This window comes from Cryptosporidium sp. chipmunk genotype I, assembly GCF_004936735.1.
Source record: "Cryptosporidium sp. chipmunk genotype I strain 37763 chromosome Unknown contig_14, whole genome shotgun sequence".
NCBI classification, from domain to species: Eukaryota; Apicomplexa; class Conoidasida; order Eucoccidiorida; family Cryptosporidiidae; genus Cryptosporidium; species Cryptosporidium sp. chipmunk genotype I.
The window spans coordinates 97,796-116,143 of NW_027125584.1; the positions used below are offsets into that span (position 1 = coordinate 97,796).

Genomic DNA, 18,348 nt, shown 5'->3' on the forward strand with positions numbered 1-18,348 from the left:
CTCAGGGTTTTTCCATTAATAATATAATTTTTCTCTGCATAAACCTCTTTTTCCAATAATGAAGACAAAGGTAGTATAAAACGTTAAATAATATTGTGGCTAGTTATAAGTTCTAGACTTTTAAAATATTTTTGTAAAATTTTTAATAAGGATCGTCGGCAGTATTTGCCAAAAAAGAAAATAGGAAATGGAAAATTTTTAATTCAGAAAAAAACAGTAATTGTTAAAATTAGTGTTAATACTGTACATGTGATTTATTTGCCCCCCTCATAAACAAAGTAGTTTCATTATAATTACACACTAAAATTAATACAGAAATTTGTGCGGATACAAATTGTTGACTAAATTTGTGCTTGCCCTGGAAATTAAAATCTTTGTGATAGGCGATTCAGCATTTGATATTATATACCCTTTTAAAATTATTTAATATAAATTATTCATGTATTTTCAAGTTTGGGAAAAATATTTACGTATATAATTATTTTTACCCTCGCAAGTTTCTCCACCTGCATGGCTTGTCGGGTTTGATATTTAGGCGGTACAATCCTCTCTGAATAAACGGAAGAAAAATATTCCCCTTTTTGGACTTTTCACATTTTCCGGAATTAAAGGAAATATTAAAAAAAAAAAATTAAAAAAAATTGAGATTAATTCAAAGATAATTGGAAGTAGATTAGTTTGATATAAACTTATTTGAAGCATTTTTTATAACAATTTAGAAACAATTGGAAATAATTCAAGTATTTGCCAGGCAGTATACAACTTTCAACTTAAATATAAAAATATTCTTTTTTCAATCGAGATAAATTAAAAAAGCATTTAAATTAACAACAAGTATAGATTTTTTGAATACATAAATTGGTAATATTCATAATGGATTCAAATACACCTCCAGTCTCATCTAGTCCAGCCCATTCTCCTTCATTATGTTTAAATAACTGTGGCTTTTATGGAAATCCAACAACAAATAACCTCTGTAGCAAATGTTATAAAGATAGTATTTCAGGAAACAGCGTCAGTAATCAGAACTCAGTAAATAGTCCTCAGAGTAGCGATTCAACGATTCCCTCAAGAAATGCCGATTGTAGCTTCTTGGAGGCTTCAAAAGACCTCAACCAGGAATCAAGCAACCCTGCACTCATTGAGCAAGAAAATATTTCTATAGATACAATAAAGGAGAAAGAGTCCCAGAACTTGATTACGGAATCAGTATCTTCAGCTCCATCATCTTCACTCACTGAAAAGCCTTCAGTTCCAGGAAGATGCTACCATTGTAATAAAAAAGTTGGGATTTATGGATTCAACTGTAGATGTGGTTTTAACTTCTGTAGTACTCACAGATATGCAGACGCTCATGATTGTACCTTTGATTACAAGACATTCGAAAGGGAGCAGCTTAGAAAAACTAACCAGGCAGTTATTGCTGACAAAATCCAAAGAATTTGATTCTAATATTTTTATTAGCATGTTTCTAATCGAAATTATAATATAAAGAATGCCCAGAACATTGTTTTCTCTAAATCAAGAATTTGGAGAACTAAAATAAGAAAAGCAATGTCTTTTTATTTGCACATTTTTCTCATATTTATTACTAGTTTTCAACCTAATTTTCATTTAAATTAATTGTTATCTAGTTTTCTACTTGTTTGAGCTTCTCTACTCTCTACCGATCAATTCCCCCTCGTGTATCTTTGGGCTCGGCCAACTCTCTAATTGCTTAACCTAAGATACTATGTTTGTGGATTTGATTCATAAAATCTCATATTTAGAATTTCTGAAAAGAGAAGTAAAATTCGAGCATCAATTATTCAGATAAAAAATTTAAACTCTCCCTATTATTTCCACTTATTGCATGTAATTAAATACTAAAACCATTTAGGCGCCACATATGGCGCCATGTGTGCATGTAATTATCTTGGTTAATAAGATGAGTTGGGTCAAGATTGACCTAGAAAAGGAAAGAGGAAAAGAAAGAATAAAAGTTGGAATTCTGAAAATTAAGTAAATTTGAGCGATTTGGAGAGGGGAATTAAAAGGTATTAAGCTTAGGAAAAGAAATTTGGATTCTTTATTTTTTCTTCAGAGCGTCAGTTAATAATTTAAGATTAAGCAAACAGGTGCTAATTTGTTGATTTATATAGAGAATAAAGAATCGAACATAATCTAAGCTCATTTTTTTCAGGAATTCCAAAGAATTAGTCAAAAATAGCTGTTTTAAGTAAAAAAGTAATTGTTTGGCCAAATTTTAATTCTATTTGAAAGAAGAAAATGCCGTCTTTCTCAGGAGATCAAGCCGGAAATGGAGAACAATGCATAGTAATTGACTGTGGATCGGCTTATATGAAGGCAGGAACTGATAGTGATAAGAGCCCAACATGTATTTTTCCATCAATGGTAGGCCAATATAGATCAAGATATATTCCAGAAGATGAGGATAATAACCCGATTTTTGTAGGAGAAGAAGCAATAGCACAAAGAAAGAAACTATCTCTAACATTTCCAATTGATCATGGCCATATTGATGACTGGACAAAATTTGAAGAGCTATTGAATTATCTCTTCTATAGAGGTCTGGACATTGATCCTATTGACAGCTCAGTAATTATTACAAAGCCTCCTTTATGTAGTAATAGACACGAAGAAAAGATTACAGAACTAATGTTTGAGATGTTTCAGACCCAAAGCTTGAATATAGCTTTACAGGGACTAATGGCATTATATAGTGCAGGTAGAACAACAGGAGTTGCTTGTGACATTGGAGAAGGAGTTACACAAGTTGTCCCAGTATATGACGGTTACTGTGATTCCAGCTCTCTTAGGAGGGCAGATATTGGTGGACAAGAAATTACAATGTATTTACAAAGGCTCTTATCTGACAGGGGTTATATTGCAACAACCAGGGATGACTTAGAACATGTAAGAATTATCAAAGAAACTTTGTGTTACATTGCAAAGGACCCTGCAGCAGAAAATGAGCGTCCTGAAGAAGAGATTAGTGAGGTATATACTTTACCTGATGGATTAACACTTCATGACGAACATACAAATAAGATTGAAATTGACAAGGAGAGGTTCTATGCTCCTGAAGTTATTTTTGACCCAAAGCTTATAATGAGAGATGTACAGCCAGTTCATGAATTAGTAATGGAATCTATTATGAACTCTCCTATGGAAGTTAGAAAAACACTCATGGGTTCTATATTACTTAGCGGAGGGACATCACTTACAACAGGTATTGAAGAGAGATTAGAGGAAGAGTTAATGTATATTTGTCCTTCCCAGGCTAAGAGTAACATTAGAGTTACTCCTGCTGACGACCGCAACTACGCCATTTGGAAAGGAGCTCAGTTGTTTAGCGCTTTAAGGGATTACCAAGAAAATCTTTGGATAACAAGAGATGAGTACTTAGAAGAAGGAGTCAATATTTGTATCAAGAAACAACCTTTCTTCAGCTCTATGGCCAAGTAATTCAATGGGAAGTAATAATATAAAGCAACTATTACAAAATGTTGAATTTGAAGTCCGTGTAACAGTTTCTAGTCTTAAAGGAAAAACACAAATCTTATGGGGGTTAGCTAAGATGATCATAATATGTTCAGATTAGCCTCACTTTATTTCTTTTCAGTAGTCAGTGACTCCACACTGTTATTCGAAAAAATGATTCATGTGGCATGTTCCAGCCGAAACGGTTTCATTTGCTGTTGCATGCATACATACAAAGCGTAAGATTCTTAGCGTACACAATATACATTAATAAATAAACATTGAGTATACATTTATAATCAGTGCTCACCCAACATCCTGTGATTAGACACTAGCATTGATAAGAAGTATTTAACTTGATAGATTATTAATATTGTAGTGATTCCAGAGTATCCACACCTTTTTCAGTTTCATTTATGTATTAACTTTTCTTTTTTGATGTAGCTGTTCATTGAATCGATTTATAATGTATTGAAAAGCTAGCGTTTTGTTGATATGAAAAAATACGAGGGAAATTAGTAGATGAAATAGAAAATTTAACAGTAGTATTAGAGCATAATTTAAACATATAGGTGTTGTTTGTTATTTATCTCTCATTTTAATTCGTAGTCTTGGAATATTATTATTACCCACATAAAAAATAATCAAGGCGGTAAAGTATGGGCCAGTTTGCCGCCAAAATCTTACTAGTTGGAGTATAGATAAAATATGTACCAGAATATAGTAAAGGTATATTTAAGTGTAGAAGATTGCGCGCCAGACCCCCCTTAAGCTACATCCTAAATGGTGGGGCCAAGTTGGTGGAAGAAAATGGAAGCTTCAATAAGGAATCGTCTTAGAAAGCAGGATTTGGTTTTACCGGACGAAGAAGTTCCAAATACTCAGGATAGCAATATAAATAGCATAGACTACTCAGAGGTCAAAGAGTTAGTTTTGGACGGAGTAAAACTTAGAGAGTTAACACAGCAAGATAGTGAATTTCTTGGTAGATTTTCAGAGCTACAATATTTAAGTTTAAACGCAACAGGTCTTCAGAGGTTGGACAACTTTCCTTTACTTGAGAACTTGAAAGTTTTAGAGATTCAGGACAACCATATTTCTGGTGGGCTTGATATTTTACGGAATTATAAGAACCTCCGTTGTTTATTGCTAGGAGGAAATAAGATAAGAGACTTTTCGGAGCTAATAGTGCTGAAGGAACTTCCTAAGTTAGAGACTCTCTCACTTTTGCTTAATCCTATAGCTGAGAAGAACTCAGAATCCTATAGATCGATAGTTTTTGAGACCCTGCCCAATTTACAGATTTTAGACGAAATGAATAAAGAAGGAAAGGAAGTTGAGGACTACGGTTATGATGATGAGGAGGTTGAAATAATAGATGACGATACCGAAGGAGGTGACGAAGAAGAAACCAGCATACATGCTGCCAGCCATGGATTACCTGACGATGATGAGGACGAATTCGACGATGAGGATGACGAGGATGTAGGACAAGTAGATCTTAAGCAATTCTATGAAAATGATCTCGAAGACGATGATGATGAGGATGATTTCGAGCCAGGAGATGTAGATCTTGATGGAGCTGAAGATTTTGAGGATGAAGATGAGGACGAAGAAGAAGAAGATGATGATGAAATTCAAGCAAGCAGTTCCAAAAAGCAAAGAATTGAACAGGATGATGATGAGGATGAGGATAATGAGTAACCACTAGCTCAGTAGTTTGAATTGAAATAGTTGAGGAATTAAGATATAAGTACCATTTTCAAGGGTTTCTATATTAATTAAATTAACCGAATTCAAGAACGAATTATTTTTCCTTTTGTTTTTCTAATACTCATAAAATCTATTTATATAGCTTAGTAGAAGATGTAGCCCTCGTTGATTATTTGGCCTTTTGACTTTAATATCGTTACCAGTACACAAAATGTACTTGTCTGGAAGCATTCATTCGAAAATTCAGAGTATTTACCAGAAGAAAATCAATGGCTTCAGTGAAATAGCCTCGAGTTTCGTTCTTTCTTTGTCAATCCACATCCAGCAAAGAGTTCCCAAAACTAATTTGAGGATGAAGTTTACACTAGATCCCCAAATAATGTATTGGTGTAACTTAGATTCCCAATTCATTTGAAAGTCCTCAACAAAACAGACATCAGGGCTTTGGCTATTTGGACATAGCCATGCAGAAACTGCAAAGGAAAGCCAAATTGCCTCAATAACTGTTGCAAGTATGATTAACATTAAAAACCTTCTAATACCTGTGATCTTCCTAATTAATCCATTTACATCCAGAGGAGGCATTTCCACACAAAATACCCCATATCCCAATAAATACAACGTAAAGTTATAGTCTGTTCTCCCAACACATAGAAAGAGTGAAATTACAAGCTGGGAATATATAACTAATTCTATGATGTACTCCAACTTTGAGGAACTGGACTCTTTTGATGTTGGGGAGTCTGCACCCAAACCCATGTAGCTCACTGAAATGCTTCTGTCATTATCCATGTCTTCACCTCTTCTCCTTCATTAATTCTTTATGCATATAAATATGCTAGATTTGTTAACTTGTGGTTTTTTTCCTCAAACTTAGTTTGCTCTTTGCCGCTGTGGAAAATCCAACTTTTCTTTCCCCCATTTCAATTAATTGCCTGGCTCAAAAATTATCTATTAATAAATATTTCAATTTTGCTTGATAATATAAATATATATTACTTTAGATCAAGCTGAAGTTTTAATTCCTTTATTTCATATTTACTTGCTCGTACACTAAGTATTCCCACTTTTTCTTGCTTTGAAAAAAACAAATTTTTTTCCTAAATCAAAATTCTTTCATCTAATTGAACTCTACCAATATTATAGTTTTATCTCTCTGCATATAATTTTACTGTAATTTATTCCGACAAGTAATACAAATTTATTTCAAAATAAATTTCCATTACGTGTCAATTTTATTATTGCATGCAATCTTACGTGGCAAATAAATGACAGTAAAATTACATGCACATGGCAGAACAACAAAGCAGGTCAGTTAGAGTTAATTAACTAAAAATTATTATTATTATTATTTTTGGAAAAATTAACAAAAATACCCAAGAATTAAAGGTAAAATTTGAGTTCCGAACTTAGTAGTAAATTATTGAGAGAAGTGAAACGGAAATTTTTGTTCAAGTTTCAAAATTACTTGCTCTTCAAAGTTTCAGAATATATTTAGAAATTAAAATTGCAATAAAGAAATTAATTATCGTGGGTATAAAGCCAGTGTGTGCTTGAAATTAAAAAAAATGTGATTTTATAATTGAAAAAATTCACCCGAATGATTTTTTTTTTTCCAATTTGGTATGGGTGCAAAAATTTAAGGTAAGATTTTAGCTGAATAATTACACACTTTGAAAAAAAGCAAAATTAAAAGCCAATTCAGATTTATTGCAACATATAATCAGAAAAATAAGTATTATAAGGCTAAAAAAAAAGTTTGGTATATATAGGTTTTGCCAGAAAAAATGGCATCTATGAAAATATTTAAAAGTCCACCTTTCAACTTCTTGATACTGTTACTATTACTGGTTTTTAGTATTGGAGTGGTATCGGTAGAATCTAATGATAACTCTGAAAAGCTTCCAGTTTTTGCATTGGTAGACATTTTTCATATTCCACCAGAGTCTAGACAAAAATGTTCGACCATTTTAGGATGGCTTGCAACCAAATACCCAAACAATTATGTTCTAATGAGTGTTAGAAACATTATTTACCAGCTAGCATTACCTCATAGTATGTTACAGGAAAATGCGGAAAAGGAGTTAATTGCAGCAATGGATAGTCTTCAGGGAACAATGTCAAATGTTTCAGGACTTGAGCCTGGAACATATATTAGTATATTAACTTGTTCTGTGGATAATAAAGGAAGAACAATCCTTCAAAAAATGGTTGAGCATGGCCTAGTACAGGCCCTTTCTCACACTCTATCTCAAAAATTTTGGGTTGGAGCAAGGCTTAATAAGTTATTAGATACAGAAGGCAATAATTTAGCTCACTTGGCTGCAATGTCAGAAAATGATGAACTGGTACATTATGTTCTTGGAATTATGTTTAAGTCAAATGTTGTTGCTGAAATGTTGGAATCCGTTAATTCAAATGGTCAAAAGCCTATTGATATTGCAATTCGTCACAGAGATCAGCAAACTGTTGACACTATGAAGAATTTCTTCAGGGTAACTACTTTGGCAGAGAGAGAAGGATTTGTAGATGGCGTTGAGGTTATTGAAGATTCCGTAACTTTAGCTGAGAAAGAAGCTGAGAATAAAAGATTTAAAGAGTTTATTGAGAAAGAGGAGGATGCTGCAAATAAAATCACAAACTCTGAAATTGCAAAGGATATTGAATATGCAAAGCAGGACAAGTATAAAGAAAATGTTAGTGATGAAATTTTGGATCCACAGAGCCAGTCATTTGACTCATCTGCTGCTGAAGACTCGATGAATTCTAGTCAATTAACTCAAAGTTTCGAGGATGAATACAGCATCAAGCCTAAACTTCAAGATCAAGACATCTTACAAACCGAAAATATTCAACAAGAACAAACATTCTCTGATGAAAACATTATTGATGATGGACTAATTGAAGATAGTATTAAAGAAAACCAAAGATTTTCACGAATTAATAAGATAGAAAATGCAGAAATTGAAGATAAGCCCAAGGAAACTGAACTAAACTTCTCATCTCTAAGAGGAGCCATGGAAAGCGGCTTAGATCAAGATCATGAAACTCGACACCATCACGATGACAATGAAGACATTAAACAAGTCAATAAGGAGCCTGCAAGTAAATGGAGTGCAACAGCTAAAGCCATTGTTGGTGCTTCCATTCTTGTAGGTACCTCTATACTTGCTGCAACTGTTGTGTTTATTGTCTGTAAAGGGTATGGGAATAAGGATGAAAACAGTTTTTAATTTAGTTAACTTATTTTAATCCCAAATTTACACGTATGCATGTATGCAGTACCAAGTAGTAGAGATACTAGCTATTTAAGTTTACATTTAAAATTTTTGTGCAATCTATGATAAGAGATAACGGCTTCGGTAGTTATAAACGAGATATTAAGTTAATACTAACATAAAGGAGTATCATTAGAAATTTTGGTGAAATGCGGAGCTCCCACCTTTTCTCTAATTGAACAATCCAAAAAAGATCTCAAACTAGAGGGTAAAGCACACTTCTCCTCCAAGAAACAAAAATATCAGGATAAATGTCGTAGTTTCGGGTCCAAGCAACATTTCCATCCTGTTCGCCCTCCCTTTTCCCTTCTTCTGTTTCTGTTTCTGCTTCATATTCCGTGTTAACTTCTCCTTCGCTCTCTAAAGTGCTTGAGACAGAAGTAGCAATATTAGCACGGGCAGCTGTGGTATTGCATGAGGGAGCGGTTGTAGTATTAATAGTTGCAGTAGTGGAAGTGTTGGTTGCAGTAGATGTTCTTGTGGTAGTGGTGGAGGCACTTGTACAGCTTGTAGCATAGGAGTAATAATTTGACTCTGTATTGGACTGAGAATGAACTTCAAACTTGTTTGTAATGTTGCTTCCACTGTTATTGAGCATACATTGACTTGCATTACTATTTTTACTTAGGTTGAAAGATTTAAGCCCATCATTCTTCTTAAAATCACTTAAGTTAAGATTTTCAAGTTCTAAGAATTTATTAGTTGAGTTCAAGCAGAAAAGACTCTCTCCTTTTGTCTGGAAGAACTGTTCATAAGAACCCAGGCTATTTATAAGCTCTAAATAATGACCAAAGAGAATCTGAGTTACTTTTGGTTTGACAGAAAAGTCAATCTTATTTCCATATATAATGTGTGAAGGTACTCCCCTGGGGAAAAAAGATTGAATTACTTGAAAAGCTTCTCCCTGCCTCTCTTCGGCATCGCAAAGAGACATTAGCGGAAATTGTTTTGCCTCCAGAGATAAAACAATATAAGGCTTCATCTTCGTCCAATCAAGAGAAATATGACAAAACGGACACTCAGCCCTGCACTTATCCCAAATATCATTCTTTGCTGCCCAATACTCGACATGTAAAGCTTTTCTTAAACAATGGTAACAACTTACATGTTTGCAGACTTTAAACCTAGCTTTTGTGCTTCTCGGTTTAAACTGATTACAGGAAAAGCAGAAAAAGTGTCTTGGCCTCTTATTACCATTATTAAAATTATTATTATTATTACTATTGCTTCCGTGATAAGTAGTTTTCATGGTATTGATGCCATTAGCAAACCTATTTCCAACTGAACCATACTCTTCTTGTGATTTATTGACAATATTTCCATCATAATGATTTTCTCCAGTGCCAAAGTATTTATTGGGAATATCAAATGGGTTATACTCGTTTTCAGATTTTTTACATTGAATAATGTCATAACTATAATTTATCCATTCAGGTATTAGTGAATAAACTGTAGCAGTAATATTTCCACCAATATTATTGATATGAAGCTCATCAGCCTCAAATCTGTCTTCACCAGTATTTTGAGTGAAATTGATATTTGCATCGCTTTTCTTAACTTTATAATTGAATGAATAGTCAGAATTTGCGTACTTGCTGCTTCTTGTAAGTTCTGAATTATATTGATTCAAATTATTGCTTGTGGAAACGCTTTGCAAAAACTTTGTACCCTTTGAGTTGTTTAATGCCGAAGACAATCCATTTCTTGGGTACGAAGGATAGTTCGGTATTTCTGGGGCATAGTAATTCATTTGACCTTTGTTTTAACCTGAATTCTGTAATATATAAATATATATATTTATATATATTTATATTTATACCGGTGATAATTTTCATGCAAATAACACATACATAAATCAAATCTTCCTTTATTTACCTGCTTTACCTTTCTTTTCTTATTTGGATATTCTTTTTCTTCAAAATACTAGTTTCATTAAATAATACTTAACCTGCAAAAATTTCAGTGAATATATACCTTTCAAAGTAATGATTAATTATTTAATGCAATTACTTCATAACGTTAAAGGGTTTGCATTCAATAATTTTCAGCTAATATACATTTATTTATTGATTTTATTCCAAATTCTTAAGTCAAATATTAAAACCTTTGTTAGCTCGGAAATACTTATATTCTTCAAGTAATACCTATTTGATTTAAGTTCCTAGCCTTGTTCCAATAGAATCAGCTTTAATGATCCTTGAACGATTTATAAGTTGTTAAGAGATAACAAGTACTCACTTAATACTGATGATATGCTTTTTATTTTTAAATTAATAGAAAAACCTGTTTTTTGTAATGGTTATTAAGATCTACCACACAGATATCCTATACACCGCCAAGTTTCATGTTTTTTTAATGTTGGCTTATCTTTAGATAGATAACTAATTTTTATTTACTTCATGCTTTAACTGCTGGCGCCCAAATCTTAATGATTCACAATTATCCTAGAGATTTCCCCACATTATATCCGAATCATCTTGCCAGAAGCTTTACCGGTTCAAATGAATTGTATAAAACGTACAGATGAATACAGTTTTGAACTTCATTGCATATGAGAGGCAGAATTCGATTTTTTGATTCCAAAATCTTAATAATACTCTACTTTTTTGTGTGTTCCCTTGATTAGCATACTTTAGTCTTGTATTCAATATTTCCCTCAACCAAATTTTTGGAAGGAAATTTATTTCTGATTTGTTAATTTAATTGCTAAATTGATAATTTTATGTTAATTGTAAAAAGCGATAAATCGTCTACATGGATATATGGAAATTTTTTTTATTGCGTGCAATGCATGGGAAATTTTCCCCTCATTTGCAATGCCGGTATAGAATTTTGCTTGCAAACATTTTTTTTTAAAAAAATGAAATGAGTAATAGACACGTGTCTAATAAATATGAATAAGTGGTATTGTGAGTTTTATTAATAAAATTTAGAATTTTGATTTTTTTTTTCTTAATATTTGATTAATGTAAATTGATAAAAATTATTGTTTCTGATCTAAAGGTTTGGTTGAAACTAGTGAATATTTTACATAATCACAAAACATTAAAGTTATAGAGGAGATCTGAGTAATTTTATTATTAATATAGTATTGTTAATTTTAGTTGTAATGTTTCAAAGAAAAAAAATGAGGGGCAGGCATGACGAGAATCCAGAAAATTAAGATAATAAATCAAACATTAAATTTCAATCAAATAGTAGTATTTTACTTTTAAATGTGTTTTCAAATTAAATTTTTTTACAATACCCAAAGTTTTAAAAAAAAACTCCCGACTTTAATCCTATTTTTTGTCATTAAAAAAAAAGAGAAATTAGTAATTGTCATATTGCATGCAATTTTTTAATGTGGATAAATGCACACGCCCTACATGCATTTTGCACATAATGTTTGTGATAGATGAGAATTGAAATAAAATATAAATAATTAAATAGATTTTATAAATTAAAATTTGTAATAAAAAAAAAATCAAGCAGACATGGATGATATTACTTAAAAAAAATTAATGCAACAAGTAATAATATACTTTTTTCAGAGGTTGCATAAGGTATGTTTTTTGCATAAATTATGTATTTGTCTCATACACACACGCTTTGTCTTCAGTTATTGACTTAAGATGCCCTTAACTGAGCATATTGCATTATCTGGTTGTGATGTTCGTTATACAGTAATTAGAGGACAAGGTAATCATTGTGAAAATAGAGGAAGATACAAGATATCTAAAAGTAAAGATCAAAATCAAAATATTATCAAAGTATTAGATCAACGGTGAATGTGAATGAAGCATTAAAAGATAAAAAGGAAATAGATCAGGTCATTGAACTGATAAAACACGTCCTGTTGATTAATAAAAGTGAAAATTATTGAATAATATATTTTGATACCTTTTAATAAAAAAAATAAAGGGACAAATAAATTTTGTTTAAAGTCTTAAAACTATTATTATAGGATGAATTTGCAAGCACAAAAACGTGGGTTATCTCAGAACAAGATAAATAATTATCACTATTTAAATGGGAAGAAAAATGCAACAAATGTCTTGTCCAACACTACGGGTACAAATAATAATTTTATTCTAGTTAATAATGTGATGAATCAAGATGATAATCGTTTTAAGCCTTTAATCAGTAATGCTTCAAAGTCTATTGGAAGTTCTCCTTCCATTTCAGCAAAGATGAAGTATCATACGGAAGATGACGAAAATAACAAGTCATCGTTGGGGTTATTTCAACAAATATCGAATATAAATATAAGTCACATGAAGCAAAATGAAGGATTAAATGAAAATGGGGTTGTTAATTTGGGCTCAGGAAATACTTTAGTCAATAATACAAGTGTTTCTAATGATTTCAAGGAAAAGTCACAGTTATCTGGGTTAAGTAACTGTAATAGTGGGATGCCATCAAATAACAACACTGATTCTAAAAAGAAGAGATCCAGAGTAATTTATTGTCACGTTTGTTGCCAATATAAGCCAAGATCAACTAGGGCTAGATTTCAAGTATGTCAACATATTGCATGCTATGATTGTGTCAGACTCGCACTAATGATTCAACAAAGATATAATGTTAAGGCTCATTGTCCTTTTTGTCAAATAGAGTTGGATTGGAATAAGGTAAAGCCTTTTATTGTCTTATTTAAGCCAAAATCCGAAGTTAATGCTGTCGATGACAATAACAAAACTTTGGATTCAAAACAAGAATCAAATTTGGGAGGTTTTAATAATAATTCACTTGGATTAGTTACCACTAGTAATGGTACAAACAATGCTGTTACTAGTAGTAAACAAAATGAATCAACTAATTATAACATCAATTCTCAAATTGTTTCAAATGATTTGATTGCTCAAGCTTTTGAATGTAATGGAGTCTCCAAAGAAAAAATATTAAAAGGATTCTTTTCGTGTTATTTGCAAAAGCAGACATATGTAAGAAATAATGGGTGCATTCTCCAGAACAATAATAACAATAGTGGTTGCGTTTCTCAAAATACATTATATGACTCCAAGGAATTACAAAATACATACACAAGCTATTTTAATACACTTGATCCCTACAAAGCGGCTGGCTCAATTTGCTACGGAGGAGTTAGTAATAAACAGTACATTCCTCTCAAAAATTTTGTTGATCAAAATGATTTAGTATTACCTAATATACCAAATTCTTTAGAATCATCGTGTGGCGAATTTTTGCCTGATGTGGGGTTGGCGCCCATTGGAGAGGCCCTACCGTTGGTCAATTGCATGCAGACATCGCTAACTGCCAAAGAATTTAATCCTTACATGTACGGGGGAAACTTTAACTCAACAATTTCTAACAATGGTGCTGGTAATAATACCATTGGTCACAATATAAATATGAGCATTTTTTTAAGTGATAATAATCATATGAATAATAACAGCAGTAACTGTAATATTAATTTAAATAATAGTAATAGTAGTATTAGTAGTATTAGTAGTAGTAGTAATAGTAATAGTGGTAGTAGTAGTAGCAGTATTGGTAGTATCGTCAGTAATATAAGTTACAGCAGCAGTACTACTACAGCTACGAGGAACAGTAACGGTGTAAGCAACAATAGTCTTGGACCAGCGAGGGTTTTTCATGGATCTAATTGCAATTGTACAGGCTGTTTAAAACGAGGGGGAAGACCGGGAATGGTATCATCAATGGGTTTGGGAATAATTTCACCAGGAAGTATATTGAGTACGATTTATGATGAGAATAATCCTCGTGGATTTGCATGTGGTTTGTTTAATCCATCAATTCCAACTGATGGTGTGGTATTGATGCATCACGGTAAGTCAAATAAAGGCCAGTATATTCATTTCGAGCTTCAGAAACAATTTATGGTTGATAGTTTGGATAATTACTCCATTAATTTTAACAATGGAGGAAATAGCAGTAATATTAGTGCTGGAATGAATGCTAACAATAATACTGCAAATAATCATTATATTCAGCAAAATAATCATCGTGCTACTCAAAGTCAGAATCAATACCAGCTGCCGTATTTATTAGCAACTTATGGAAATAATTGTAATGTTTCAAGTATTGGTAATGGAACTTTCAATGGCATGGGTGTTGGAAATACTTTATTAAATTACGAGGATGCTATATCTCATTCATTAAAAACATCAAATGGAGTATGTAACACTGAAAATGTTCGTTTAAGTACTGGAATATCAGAGATATTTGGATTTTTTGAAGCAAGTGAAGATAAGCAAATGCCAAGTTGGATGATTACAACTCCTTGTTTGAACATGAAAGATATATTGAGTGATTGGAGGAACTCAACATTGTTAAAGAGCCATTCTGATATGGTAATATGCTCTATTTGATATCAATGTAGAGGAAATACACTACTTTATTATTAGGAAAGATCCAAAAGTCTACGAATTGTGTCATTAAAGATGTAGGAAAGAGGGAGTGATGGTTGGATAAATGGATAAAATAGATAATATTTGTGGAATGGTGTCTATTAGTCATGCTATAACTTAATAATGTCAATAAATAATGATGGTTTGGTAAGATTATAATACTGTAGAAGAAGAAGATTCCGAAGAATTCAGAGATGTTATTACAAATGATGATGATTATTAATATTAGTAACGATATTAATAATATAATAATAGAAACAACGATACTGAGAGAACCATTACGATTTTACAATAATTATATATTACCAAATTCATATAAATGAAACTTTTACTATTTTTTCCTGTAACAATTATTTAAAAAAAAAAAAACATGAGCAAATTTAAATAATAAATTCCTTTCTAATATATCTTCTCTTTAAGGAGGAAAGAGGTGGTCTAAGGTAATAATGTTGCCGTAATTTAGAATTTGGAAGTAATTAATATACAATTGCGTGGTGCCGGTATATAAAATTTACAATGAGATTTTAGTCGGTGCATGTAAGTTCATGCACTGTTTGGGCGGGAAGTAAAGGACGGTAAGTGATTTGTATATATATAGTGAAACGATTGTAGTTAGAACCGAGAGGGAAAGGAATGAGTGAGTGAATGTAAATGGCGGGGGACGAAGATTGAGCATTTTAGGCAAATGGTCGAGAAAATTATCGTAAAGGTAAGGAAGGAGTGGGTGAGAGATAGGTATGTTTGAGGAATGTATACAATATATAGATTAATAGGGCAAATTTGTATGCTCAAAGTGGCAAGAGCAGATCCATTTAGGATTAACTTTAGAATTTTTGGAGCTTGTGTACATGCGTGTGTCTACGATTATTACTACTATTATTTTTTCGCTAGTGTATTGCGATATAAAAGTCTGTGGAGTTCGGGCGGGTTTTTTTTGTAAAGAAAAAAATGACGTTAATAATTATATAATAATTATTATATTAAGAAAGGAGAGAAAAAGAAATTTAAGAATGTTGCTTGAACTGTATTAAGTATGACGTGGGGGTTTATTCTTCAAGGAGGAAGTAGTTTCCAGACATCTTTTGTTCCTTGTCTTTGACAGAATCGAGCTTGTTGATTCTAGGTCTAAAGTTCATGGGGTCTCTTCTGAAAGAGATTTCAAGGATTTTGAGGAATTTATTCATACCAGTCACTAAGTTTTCAGGTCTATTAGCACAACAATCGATACCGGGGGTACCAGTAAACAGTATAACACGATCAGCAAGATATGTAGCCATGATAAAGTCATGTTCAACAACAAAGGCGGTTTTTTGTGAGTGGAGAATAAATCTCTTGATGATTTTCGATGCTGTAATTCTTTGCTCAGAGTCCAAGTAAGCGGACGGCTCATCAATAAGGTAAATATCTGCTTTCTTACCAAGAGCCAAAATTAAGGCAACTCTTTGGAGTTCTCCACCAGAAAGGAGTTTCACTTGTTGGTCAGCAATTCTCTCAATGTTAAATGGTTTCACAACTTCTGAAGTAAATTGGACGTCCATAAAAGAATCTCTAATCTTCATCAAGAATAAGTCTCTAACACTGCCTTCAAATTTTGGCGATATAGTTTGTGGCTTGTATGAGACATTAAATTCTGGCATCTGGTAATGATCTTTGTCAATTACATCAGAATCATCAGGTTTGCTTACACCTGCCAAGATCTTTATGAAAGTGGTCTTACCACATCCATTTTGTCCAAGCATAACAATAATCTCAGAGTTTCCAAAATCTCCAGCTTCAGCTGAAAGCTTGAAGGAACCCATTGTTTTTGTGAATCCCGGATACTTTACAAAGTTAGATCTTTGCATTGCAATTTCGTCCTGATCCACAATCTTGAAATTCAGTCCTTCTTCTCTAAATCTCATATTCTCTGTAGGGACAAAGCCATCTAGAAAGATATTAATACCTTCCCTAACACTAAAAGGAGTAGTTACCACTCCATACACACCAGGACTTCCCCATAAACAACAAATAAGATCTGATAGATAGTCCAGGACTGAGAGATCATGCTCGACTACAATTACGTAGTTCTCATGATTAAGTACATTTCTAATAACTTTAGCAGCGTTAATTCTCTGCTTAATATCCAAATAACTACTTGGCTCATCATACATATAAACCATGGCAGCAACTGAAGTACTTACACATAAAGCAAATCTCTGTAGTTCTCCACCACTAAGTTCCCCAACCTGTCTATCCAGCAAATGTCTTAGTTCCAGTTCATCTATTAGGGTTTCTGCAATCGACTTCTCATCTTTGGCACAAATAATATCGCCAACTCTACCTTTAACTCTTTTTGGAATGTGATCCACGTATTGTGGTTTAATTACTGTCTTAAGTTCGCCATTCTGCATCTTGTTGAAGTATGTTTGTAATTCACTTCCTCTGAAATGGGCTATTACTTCTTTCCATTCTAATTCCTTAGTGTATTCTCCAAGATTTGGACGAAGCTTTCCACTCAAAATCTGTAAAGCTGTACTCTTTCCTATTCCGTTAGTTCCAACCAGTCCTAAAACTTGTCCTGGACGAGGTACCGGTAATCTATGCAGTTTAAAACTATTCTTACCATATCTATGTGTTGTATCTTTACTCATATTCTTTGGCAAATTAATAATTGTGATTGCAGAATAGGGACATTTCTTGACACAAATACCACATCCAATACACAAAGGCTCTGAAATGGAAGCAATCTTACTAGAAGAATCCACCTCCACGCAAAGTTTCCCTGTTCTTACCACTGGACAGAACGATTTACATTCTTGTCTGCAGTTCTTAGGCTTACATCTATCTGCTTCTACTATTGCTATTCTCAGACGAGTCTCATTTTCGTCCCCCCCAGCAGACTTTGTACTTTTCTTTGGTGGCATTATTCCTTTATATATATAAATATAATATATATATATATAAATATATATATATATAAATATTTTCAGCTATTTCAGCTTTCTTCTTCCCTCTTCTTGTATTGACTTATCAGTACTTTGACTTTTAAAAGTCGTTGATCAAAGTAATAATAATATATATGATTAAATATTAAATGAAAATTAAATAATTAATTAAATATTAAACAAGTTACTTTTTTGTTATTTATTTAATTTGCTATTTATAATATTAAATTATATATATTACATATATTTAATCACCCTGTCAAAATTTCCATTTAGTTTAGGCGGGAACTATTGAACTCTGACATCTTTGTATATTAATTAATCTTTTTAATTAAAAATTTTGCACATTTTGGAATGCAAATAAGAGGAAAGGGATAAGTATTTTCTTGAAATTTATATTTAAAACCCCTTCCTCAAGTTTCTTCAAGAACTTTTTTCTCTGATGAAATTTGATGAATAGAGGTGGGACCAACTATGAGAGTTAGGAACTGAAACTGGAAGTAGTAATAAAAAAAGTACATACCAAATGAATTCAACGAGAAAAATAGAGAAAAGGAACTGTTTAATTGCAAAAGA

At 32.4% G+C, this 18,348-nt stretch overlaps 9 protein-coding genes across 9 annotated transcripts; 6 read left to right on the plus strand and 3 right to left on the minus strand.

Annotated features, from left to right (window-relative positions):
• Window positions 1-873: 873 nt before the first annotated feature.
• On the plus strand, window positions 874-1,446 carry ELE39_000845 (A20 and Znf AN1 domains; the record flags this gene model as incomplete). The annotated part of the gene is made up of 1 exon (XM_067343885.1): window positions 874-1,446. One exon carries the CDS (start codon window positions 874-876, stop codon window positions 1,444-1,446), a length of 573 nt encoding a protein of 190 aa, XP_067202604.1.
• An 822-nt stretch (window positions 1,447-2,268) lies between these two features.
• ELE39_000846 (actin like ALP1) lies at window positions 2,269-3,468 on the plus strand (the record flags this gene model as incomplete). Its single annotated transcript, XM_067343886.1, has 1 exon — window positions 2,269-3,468. The coding sequence occupies one exon, from the start codon at window positions 2,269-2,271 to the stop codon at window positions 3,466-3,468; it is 1,200 nt and encodes a 399-aa protein (XP_067202605.1).
• An 825-nt stretch (window positions 3,469-4,293) lies between these two features.
• On the plus strand, window positions 4,294-5,187 carry ELE39_000847 (U2 snrnp-specific A; the record flags this gene model as incomplete). The annotated part of the gene is made up of 1 exon (XM_067343887.1): window positions 4,294-5,187. The coding sequence occupies one exon, from the start codon at window positions 4,294-4,296 to the stop codon at window positions 5,185-5,187; it is 894 nt and encodes a 297-aa protein (XP_067202606.1).
• Window positions 5,188-5,448: 261 nt separating this feature from the next.
• On the minus strand, window positions 5,449-5,988 carry ELE39_000848 (transmembrane; the record flags this gene model as incomplete). Its single annotated transcript, XM_067343888.1, has 1 exon — window positions 5,449-5,988. The coding sequence occupies one exon, from the start codon at window positions 5,986-5,988 to the stop codon at window positions 5,449-5,451; it is 540 nt and encodes a 179-aa protein (XP_067202607.1).
• Window positions 5,989-6,983: 995 nt separating this feature from the next.
• Window positions 6,984-8,429, plus strand: ELE39_000849 (uncharacterized protein; the record flags this gene model as incomplete). The annotated part of the gene is made up of 1 exon (XM_067343889.1): window positions 6,984-8,429. One exon carries the CDS (start codon window positions 6,984-6,986, stop codon window positions 8,427-8,429), a length of 1,446 nt encoding a protein of 481 aa, XP_067202608.1.
• Window positions 8,430-8,670: 241 nt separating this feature from the next.
• Window positions 8,671-10,224, minus strand: ELE39_000850 (RING finger containing; the record flags this gene model as incomplete). Its single annotated transcript, XM_067343890.1, has 1 exon — window positions 8,671-10,224. The coding sequence occupies one exon, from the start codon at window positions 10,222-10,224 to the stop codon at window positions 8,671-8,673; it is 1,554 nt and encodes a 517-aa protein (XP_067202609.1).
• A 1,864-nt stretch (window positions 10,225-12,088) lies between these two features.
• Window positions 12,089-12,244, plus strand: ELE39_000852 (uncharacterized protein; the record flags this gene model as incomplete). Its single annotated transcript, XM_067343892.1, has 1 exon — window positions 12,089-12,244. The coding sequence occupies one exon, from the start codon at window positions 12,089-12,091 to the stop codon at window positions 12,242-12,244; it is 156 nt and encodes a 51-aa protein (XP_067202611.1).
• Window positions 12,245-12,421: 177 nt separating this feature from the next.
• ELE39_000853 (RING finger containing) lies at window positions 12,422-14,809 on the plus strand (the record flags this gene model as incomplete). The annotated part of the gene is made up of 1 exon (XM_067343893.1): window positions 12,422-14,809. The coding sequence occupies one exon, from the start codon at window positions 12,422-12,424 to the stop codon at window positions 14,807-14,809; it is 2,388 nt and encodes a 795-aa protein (XP_067202612.1).
• Window positions 14,810-15,894: 1,085 nt separating this feature from the next.
• ELE39_000854 (ATP-binding cassette sub-family E member 1) lies at window positions 15,895-17,751 on the minus strand (the record flags this gene model as incomplete). Its single annotated transcript, XM_067343894.1, has 1 exon — window positions 15,895-17,751. One exon carries the CDS (start codon window positions 17,749-17,751, stop codon window positions 15,895-15,897), a length of 1,857 nt encoding a protein of 618 aa, XP_067202613.1.
• Between the last annotated feature and the right edge of the window lie 597 nt (window positions 17,752-18,348).